The following is an 8688-nucleotide window of genomic DNA, read 5'->3' on the forward strand; positions in this document are numbered from 1 at the left end:
CCAACAGGGAAGGAATGGAGTTTTAAAATCGGGATTGGGATTGCAGAATAGCCCAGCCTGCGGGGTTTGGGGATAAATTCGGGGTTTGGGGATAAATTCGGACTTTAGGGATAAATTCGGGGTTTTTTCCATCCCCTCGGATGCTGGAAAATCCCGGGATTTCGGGAAATTTGGGCTGGATTTAGGCCCAGGTTTAGCCTGAGATTCAGCAGAGAAGGAATTGGGTTTTAAAATCAGGATTGGGATTGCAGAACGGCCCAGCCTGCAGGGTTTGGGGATAAATTTGGACTTTAGGGATAAATTCGGATTTTAGGGATAAATTCGGATTTTAGGGATGAATTCGGATTTTAGGGATGAATTCGGGGTTTTTTCCATCCCCTCGGATGCTGGAAAATCCCGGGATTTTGGGAAATTTGGGCTGGATTTGGGCCCAGGCTTAGCCCAAGATCCAACAGGGAAGGAATCGGGTGTTAAAATCGGGTTTGGGATTGTGGAACGGCCCAGCCTGCGGGGTTTGGGGATAAATTCGGGGTTTAGGGATAAATTCGGATTTTAGGGATAAATTCGGGGTTTAGGGATAAATTTGGGGTTTTTTCCATCCCCTCGGATGCTGGAAAATCCCGGGATTTAGGCCCAGGTTTGTCCTGAGATTTATACCGAGATTCAGCAGAGAAGGATTAAAATTGGTTCAATATTGGTAAAAACTGGTTTAAAATTGGTTTAAAATTGGTTAAAATTGGTTAAAATTGGTTAAAATTGGTTAAAATTGGTTAAAATTGGTTAAAATTGGTTTACAATTGGGACTGTTTTGAACCTGGGACCGCGGAGCGTCTGAGACACAGCTCAGTCTGCTTTAGGGGCTGTTGGGATAAATTTCGATTTTAGGATTAAATTTGGGGTTTTTACCCCTCCTGGCGCAAACCCCAAACCATGACCCAGGGGATTTGGGGTAGTTTTGTGGGATTTGGGGTACTTTTGTGGCGTTTAGGACATTTTTGCAGGATTTGGGGTATTTCTGTGGGATCTGGAGTATTTTTTGTGGGATTTGGGGGGTTTTTTGGTAGGATTTGGGGTATTTTTTGTGGGATTTTGATAATTTTTTTGTGGGATTTGGGGTATTTCTGTGGGATTTGGAGTATTTTTTGTAGGATTTGGGGTTTTTTTGTGGGATGTGGGGTATTTTTTTAGGATTTGGGGGTTATTTTTGTGGGATTTGGGGGTTTTTTTGTGGGATTTGGGGTTTTTTTTTGTGGGATTTTGATAATTTTTTGTAGGATTTGGGGGGGGCATTTTTGTGGGATTTGGGGTATTTTTTGTGGGATTTTGATAATTTTTTGTAGGATTTGGGGGGTATTTCTGTGGGATTTGGGTTTTTTTTTTTGTGGGATTTTGATAATTTTTTGGTGGGATTTGGGGGGTATTTTTGTGGGATTTGGGGTCAGAGCCCAAAGGAAGGGCCTGACCCTGGTGCCGGCCCCACAGGAGTACCCCGGGCACGGGTGGTGGGTGGGGGAGCTCGGCCGGGACATCGGGATCGTCCCGAGGGAATTCCTGGCGCCCGCCTTCGACCTGGAGCCGTGACCGGGACAGGTGAGGGTGCGGGGTCACCTGCGGGGTCAGGGGTCAGCCCTGGGGTCAGGGGTCAGGTTTGGGGTGCGGGGTCACCTGCGGGGTCAGGGGTCAGCCCTGAGGTCAGCCCTGGGGTCAGGTTTGGGGTGCGGGATTTGGGGAGTGGGGTTGGGGGTTCAGGATTTGGGGTTTGGGGTCACGTTTGGGATTCGGGGTTTGGGGTCAGGTTTGGGATTTGGGGTCAGGGGTCAGGATTGGGGTGAGGGTTCAGGTTTTGGGTTTGAGATTTGCGGAATGGGGTTGGGGGTTCAGGATTTGGGGTCACGTTTGGGATTCGGGGTTTGGGGTCAGGTTTGGGGTTTGGGGTCATGTTTTGGGGTTTGGGATTTGGGGAGTGGGGTTGGGGGTTCAGGATTTGGGGTTTGGGGTCAGGTTTGGGGTGCAGGGTTTGGGGCCATGGTTGGGATTTGGGGTTTGGGGTCAGGTTTGGGATTTGGGGTCTGGGGTCGGATTTGGGGTGCGTGGTTTGGGGTTGGGTGTTCAGAGTCAGGTTTTGTGTTTGCGGTCAGGTTTGGGGTTTGGGCTGCGGGTTTGGGGTTTGGGGTTTGGGCTGCAGGGTTTGGTATTTGGGTTTGGGGTCCCGGATCCATGCCCGGGTGCCCGTGGTGTCCTCGTCTCCATCCCCCCTTTTCCCTGGAACAGGTGGGGCCGGGAACGGCGGCGTGGGGACAACGCCAGCGCAGCCCAGGGCATTCCCTGGGCCCCAAATATCCCACAAATCCCACAAATCCCACAAATCCCACAAATCCCACGGGATTCCCGCAGCGGAGCCACCCACAGAGGACCCAGCGCTGGCATCGAGCAGAATTATCCCAAAAATCCCTCCTGGAGCCGTTCCGTGGGGAAACTGAGGCACGCACCCCGGTGTTCCCAAAAATCCCAAATCCCCTGGAGATCTCCCGCTCCCGTTATCCCACTTTTCCTGGGTCAATCCCAAATGCCCTGGAGATCCCAAACCCAGGTGTTCCCCTATCCCAAACCCAGGTGTTTCCCCTCAATAAATCCCTTTTTCCTCTCCAATGGCCCCTTTGCAGTGAGGGTGAATCCAGTGCCTCCTCCTCCTCCTGCTTTTCCTGGTTTTTTCCTGGCTTTTCCTGGTTTTTTCCTGGTTTTTTTCCTGCTTTTCCTGGTTTTTTCCTGTTTTTCCTGCTTTTCCTGGTTTTTTCCTGGTTTTTTTCCTGGCTTTTCCTGGTCTCCCTCCCCTCCCTCACAGATGGTGGCCGGGCCCTGCCGGCCCCAATCCCTCCGGAGTTCCCAAACGGGGCTCGGATCCCTCTGGAATTCGGCTCCGATCCCTCTGGAGCGGATCCCTGGGTTCAGAATGGATCCCTGGGATCGGAGCGGATCCATAGGATCTGGGTGGATCCCTGGATTCCGATCCCATCCCGGGCACATCCAGGCCACGGCAGCGACAGGCTCATGAATATTAACGATTTTTTAATGAATATTCAAGAGGGGCCCAGCCAATCACAGCCGCACTCGGGGTCCCCAACTCCTCCTGCCATTCCCGCTGCCCCCAAGGGATTCCCAACATTCCCGGAGCCAAAACCTCCCCAAAACCTCCCCAAAACCTCCCCAAAAGCCCCGCCCGGGGTGGGGAATTCCCAAATCCCGAAATTCCCGGCGCTTCTCCCACCCCCGAGCCCGGCAGAACCCGGAAAATCTCCTCCACTTCCAGTTTGAGTTTTATTCATTTATTTTAATTTTTATTTATTTTTATTTCCTGCCCACACCAAGTGCTGAGGGAGGGGAAGACACCAAAACCACCCGCGGGCTGCTCCCGCTTTCCCAAAAATCCCTGGAGCAGCCGAGAGGGAAGGGGACACAAATTCCAGCCCCATCCCTCGCTCTTCCCGGCGGGATGCCAGGCTCAGACTGTCCCAGTTTGGGAATTCCAGAGGGATCTGAGCAGGAGCAGAGTGAGGAAAACACTGCTGGGAACATCAGGGAATATCGGGAATATCAGGAATGTGCTGGGGAAGAGCTCGGCCCCGGCTGGGGCCGCATTCCCAGTGCTCCCAGTGCTCCCAGTGCATCCAGCCCGGCCACCCCAGTGGCGCTGATCCCTCTCCCAGCGAGGCCTGCGGGGCCTGGGGGTGTCCAGAGCGGTCACTCAGTGTCCAGCTGGGAATTCCAGGAATTCCAGGCTCTCCTTAGGGGTCACTCCATGTCCAGCCGGACCCTCGGGGGTGTCCAGGGCGGTCACTCCATGTCCAGCCGGACGCTCGGGGCTGTCCAGAGGGGTCACTCCATGTCCAGCCGGACACTCAGGGCTGTCCAGAGGGGTCACTCCGTGTCCGGCCGGACGCTCGGGGCTCTCCGGCCGTGCCTCGTCCATGCCCAGGTCACCCCAGTAGGGGAAGCTCTCCAGGCAGCCCTGGGTGCTCCCCAGGCTGGCACAGCTGGAAAACAGAGCAGGAAAAGGGAATGACCCAGGGAATGTCGGGAATTCCCGGGCACGGCCCCACCCAGGCAGCTCCATCCCAGCTGGAAAAGGGGCAGGGATGGTCCATGGATGTTCCCACCTCAGGGACACTCCAGCTCCCCCGCCTGGGCTCCTCTGCCCCGGGATCCACAGGGAGGAGCTGGGAATGCTCTGGGATCCATGGGGAGGAGCTGGGAATGCCCTGGGATCCACGGGGAGGAGCTGGGAATGCCCTGGGATCCAGAGGAGCTGGGAATGCCCCGGGATCCACGGGGAGGAGCTGGGAATGCTCTGGGATCCATGGGGAGGAGCTGGGAATGCCCTGGGATCCACGGGGAGGAGCTGGGAATGCCCTGGGATCCACGGGGAGGAGCTGGGAATGCCCCGGGATCCAGAGGAGCTGGGAATGCCCCGGGATCCAGAGGAGCTGGGAATGCCCTGGGATCCAGAGGAGCTGGGAATGCCCTGGGATCCACGGGGAGGAGCTGGGAATGCCCTGGGATCCACGGGGAGGTCCTGGAGCTGTCCCGGGCTGCTCCCCCTGCTCCGTTGCCCAGCCCAGCCCCTGCCCCGCTGCCCCTGCCCTCACCCGGGCCCGGGCAGCCCCGCGCCGCCGCCGTCCCCGCGCTGTCCCCAGGCAGGCCCGGCCATGGCGTAGCGCAGGATGGCCTCGGTGACCGAGTGCGGGCCCCGGCCCTGCACGCAGGCCTCGATGGCGGGCACGGGCAGCTGGCTCTGCAGGAACAGGTGCAGGCGGCTGTCGGAGAGCAGCACCGCGCTCTGCAGCACCCTGGGGACAGGCACAGCACAGGGACACGTCACCGCTGCTGGCACCCGCAGGGACACGGCACCGCTGCTGGCACCCGCAGGGACACAGGGACACGGCACCGCTGCTGGCACCCCGGGCACACAGGGACACGGCACCACTGCTGGCACCCACAGGGACATGGCACCGCTGCTGGCACCCGCAGGGACACGGCACCGCTGCTGGCACCCGCAGGGACACAGGGACACGGCACCGCTGCTGGCACCCCGGGCACACAGGGACACGTCACCGCGGCTGGCACCCGCAGGGACACAGGGACACGGCACCGCTGCTGGCACCCGCAGGGACACGGCACCACTGCTGGCACCTGCTGCCACCCCGGGCACACAGGGACACGGCGCCGCTGCTGGCACCCGCAGGGACACAGGGACACGGCACCGCTGCTGGCCCCTCTGCTGGCACCTCCCACCCTGGGCACACAGGCAGGAAGGACAGCAGGGACACCACAGGGACAGCAGGAACACCAGGGGGAGAGCAGGGGGACAGCAGGGACAGGAGTGGGACAGGAGTGGCACAGGAGGGACAGGAGTGGGACAGGAGTGGGACAGCAGGGACAGGAGTGGGACAGCAGGGACAGCAGGGACAGGAGGGACAGGAGTGGGACAGGAGTGGGACAGCAGGGACAGGAGGGACAGGAGTGGGACAGCAGGGACAGGAGGGACAGGAGTGGGACAGGAGTGGGACAGGAGTGGCACAGGAGGGACAGGAGTGGGACAGGAGTGGGACAGAAGGGACAGGAGTGGGACAGGAGTGGGACAGGAGGGACAGGAGTGGCACAGGAGGGACAGGAGTGGGACAGGAGTGGGACAGGAGTGGGACAGGAGGGACAGCAGGACAGCAGGGACAGGAGTGGCACAGGAGTGGCACAGCAGGGACAGGAGTGGGACAGGAGTGGGACACGAGGGTGACCCAGCCCTCCCTGCTGCCACCTCCTGGCCACCCCGGGGCACTGCACCCTCCCCAAATCCCGAGCCCCAAATCCCATCCCCTGAACTCCAAATAACCCCAAATACCAAATAATCCCAAACTCCAAACCCCAAATATCCCAAATACCAAATAACGCCAAATATCTCAAACTCCAAATCCCCCAAGCCCCAAATCCCAAACCATCCCAAATCCTAAACCATCCCAAACCCCAAATATCCCAGACCCCAAATCCCAGACCCTCCCAAACCCCAACCAACCCCAACCCCCAACCCCTGCCCACCTCTCCAGGAAGTGCTGCAGCCCCTGCCGGCGCCTCTCGATGAACTCATCCGTGCTCCCCACGAAAAACGCGGATTTTCCCGGCAGCTCCGGCACCGGCCTGGAAAAGTTGGGGTGGAGCTTTGGTCTGGGCGCCGTGGGGACCCCAGGTGCCGTCAGTTTGGGGGGGATCCCGGGAGCCCAGCCCTTACACCAGGCCGGCGTTGCGCTGGAGCTGCCGCCGCAGCCACACGAACTCCCGGTAGCGGCGCCGCACGCACGAGGTCTTGGCGGTGAAGGCCCGGCTGTTGGTCTGGGAGCACCGGGATCATGGGTGGGATCCTCAGGGATCATGGGTGGGATCCTCAGGGATCATGGATGGGATCCTCAGGGATCCCTCAGGGATGAATGGTAATCACCCCCGGGAGGGATCCCTGAAGGATCACTGGGAGTGGTCCCTGAGGATCCCTGTGAGTGATCCCTGTGAGTGATCCCTGGAATGATCCCTGGAATGATCCCCAAGAGGGATCCCCAGGAGAGATCCCCGGGAATGACCCTGGGAGGAATCCCTGGGAGGAATCCCTGGGAATGGTCCCCAGGAGGGATCCAGGACGGGAACGATGCCTGGGATTGATCTCTGGGAATTACCCATGGGCTCAAGGGGCTGGATCTGGCCTGGACAGAGGATCCAGGATGGGAATTCTCCATGGGAACTCCCCGTGGGATCAAGGACCAGGATCTCAGTCCCTGCAGGATCCCCCTGATCCCGAGGATTCCCATCCCCTCCATTCTCCTGGGGACAATCCCGGCCCAGAGCCCGTCCCGGGGCTCATCCCGAGCCCACCCTCCCGCGTGTGCCCCGTTCCCAGCTCACGTGCAGGAAGATCTTGTAATCCACGTAGGAATTCCAGGAGCCCTCGTTCTGCACGCGCGGGTCCTGCACCCGCACCGTGGTCAGCTCCTGCGGGAGGCCGGGACCGGGCTCAGGGACCATCCCCACCCTGCTGTCCTGGACTGGGACTGGGAACGGGGATCCAGCCCGTCCTTGCTGTTCCAGCTTCCCAGGAACGGCACAGACACCCCCAGACATTCCCAGACATTCCCATTCCTGCCTTCCCAGCTTCCCAGAAATGGGATCAGGGGCCCAAAAGAACCGGGATCCCCCCCATCGCTGCTTTTCCCGTTTCCTGGGAATGGCACAAACACCTCCAGGCATCCCCATCCCCATCCCCGCTTTTCCAGACATTCCCACTCCCAGCCGCCCCGTGGGACTCAGCCCCACGTTCTCCCAGGAATTGTCCACAGGGATGGAATTCCCAAGAATTCCGCTCGCCCCAGTTCCGGGATCTGGGGGATAAACCAGGACCGCTCCTCACTTCCTCTCGGTTCTCCAACATCCTAGAGCCAGAGCCCAGCGGGAAACATCTGGGAAAGGAAAAAAAAAAGGGGATTTAGAGAAATCCTTTCTGCGGGTTTTCCACAGATCCTGCAGCCCCCAGAATTCCGGGATACTGCAGTTTTTGGGAAGAATGGAAATCCCTGGAATTTGGGGAAAGCCTCAATTGAAGGTGCTCTGGGATTCTCAGTTTGGGGTCGTTTTCCTCAAATTCGGGATTTTCCGAAGGCTCTGCTGCCTCTCACCTGCCCGGGATTGGGGTTCAAGGAGAGAATTCCAGGGAAATTCCTCATTTCCAGGGAAATGCCTGCCAGGGAAAGTGCTCATTGTTATCGCGGGCTCCTTATCTTTTATCCTGATCCACCCCCGAAAACCTTTCCCAACCCTCCGGAACAGCAAGAATCCTCATTCCCATCCAGAGCCAGAAAAACGGGAATGAACCCCAGTTATTCCTGATTTTCCCTGCAGTGGGTGAGTTCCTGAGGATCTTCATTAACCCCATTTATTCCCTATTTTCCTTGGACACACTAAAACATTGGAAGTGGTTTTTTTTTTCAGGATCTTTTTTCAGGATCTTTTGCCTTCCAGGGAAGGAGAGGATTCCTCATCCCACCCCAATGCCCCGCACCACAGCGAGCCCCAAAACCCCGGGAAAAGCCGGAAAAACGGGAATGAACCCCGATTATTCCTTTCCCACGCTTGGAAAACACCGCAGGGGGAACTCCCGGGGCTGTTTCGCCTTTCCAGGGAAGGAGAAGATTCCTCGGGACAGGGACCGGAGCCGGGCCCGGCCCAGGCCGGGAGAGGCCGCGGACCGGGGACCGCCACGAGCCCCCAAACCCGGGGAAAAGCCGGGAAAACGGGAATGAGCCCCATTTATTCCTCTCCCAGGCCGGCTGGAAAACGCCGCGGCGGGAACTGCCGAGGCTGTTTGGGAATTCTCGGGACGGGATCGGAGCCGAGCCCCGAGCCGGACCCAGCCCCGGGCCGGCCCCGCCGGGAGAGGCCGCGGAACGGGGGTGAGCTCATCCCAGCGCCGCCGCCGCCTCCTCCTCCCGGGGGTTTGGGGACACCGGGAGCCCCCCACAAATCCGCGCCCACCCCTCAGGGCCCCCTCACCTCGCACAGCCCGCGGCCCCTTTAAGCGGCGGCGGCCCGCGCGGGCTTTTATAGCGCGGGCGGTGCCGGAACTTCCGGTGCGGGGCATGCTGGGAATTGTAGTCCGGG

General features: G+C 59.0%; 2 protein-coding genes across 7 annotated transcripts in view; one reads left to right on the forward strand and one right to left on the reverse strand.

The window, feature by feature from the left end:
• SKAP1 (src kinase associated phosphoprotein 1) overlaps positions 1-2625 on the forward strand; it is a 62533-nt gene extending 59908 nt beyond the window's left edge. The window contains exons 12-13 of the mRNA XM_036398676.2: positions 1483-1590; positions 2272-2625. Of these exons, the coding sequence (XP_036254569.1) occupies positions 1483-1581 (99 nt within the window). The 3' untranslated portion in view covers positions 1582-1590; positions 2272-2625. The remainder of the gene's footprint in view (positions 1-1482; positions 1591-2271) is intronic.
• Positions 2626-3307: 682 nt separating this feature from the next.
• SNX11 (sorting nexin 11) lies at positions 3308-8645 on the reverse strand. Of its 6 annotated transcripts, XM_036398712.1 has the most exons (8): positions 8581-8645; positions 7707-7768; positions 7442-7490; positions 6940-7026; positions 6278-6378; positions 6088-6186; positions 4644-4844; positions 3308-4031 (listed from the first exon to the last, which is right to left on the reverse strand). In XM_036398712.1, the coding sequence occupies exons 3-8, from the start codon at positions 7460-7462 to the stop codon at positions 3743-3745; spliced, it is 798 nt and encodes a 265-aa protein (XP_036254605.1). In that variant the 5' UTR covers positions 7463-7490; positions 7707-7768; positions 8581-8645; the 3' UTR covers positions 3308-3742. The 6 variants fall into 6 exon arrangements, with proteins under 6 accessions (XP_036254605.1, XP_036254599.1, XP_036254601.1 ...); XM_036398706.1 differs by having other exon boundaries at positions 6940-7490; XM_036398708.2 differs by lacking the exon at positions 8581-8645 and adding an exon at positions 8139-8493 and having other exon boundaries at positions 6940-7490.
• Between the last annotated feature and the right edge of the window lie 43 nt (positions 8646-8688).

This window comes from Molothrus ater, chromosome 27, assembly GCF_012460135.2.
Source record: "Molothrus ater isolate BHLD 08-10-18 breed brown headed cowbird chromosome 27, BPBGC_Mater_1.1, whole genome shotgun sequence".
Classification (NCBI taxonomy): Eukaryota; Metazoa; Chordata; class Aves; order Passeriformes; family Icteridae; genus Molothrus; species Molothrus ater.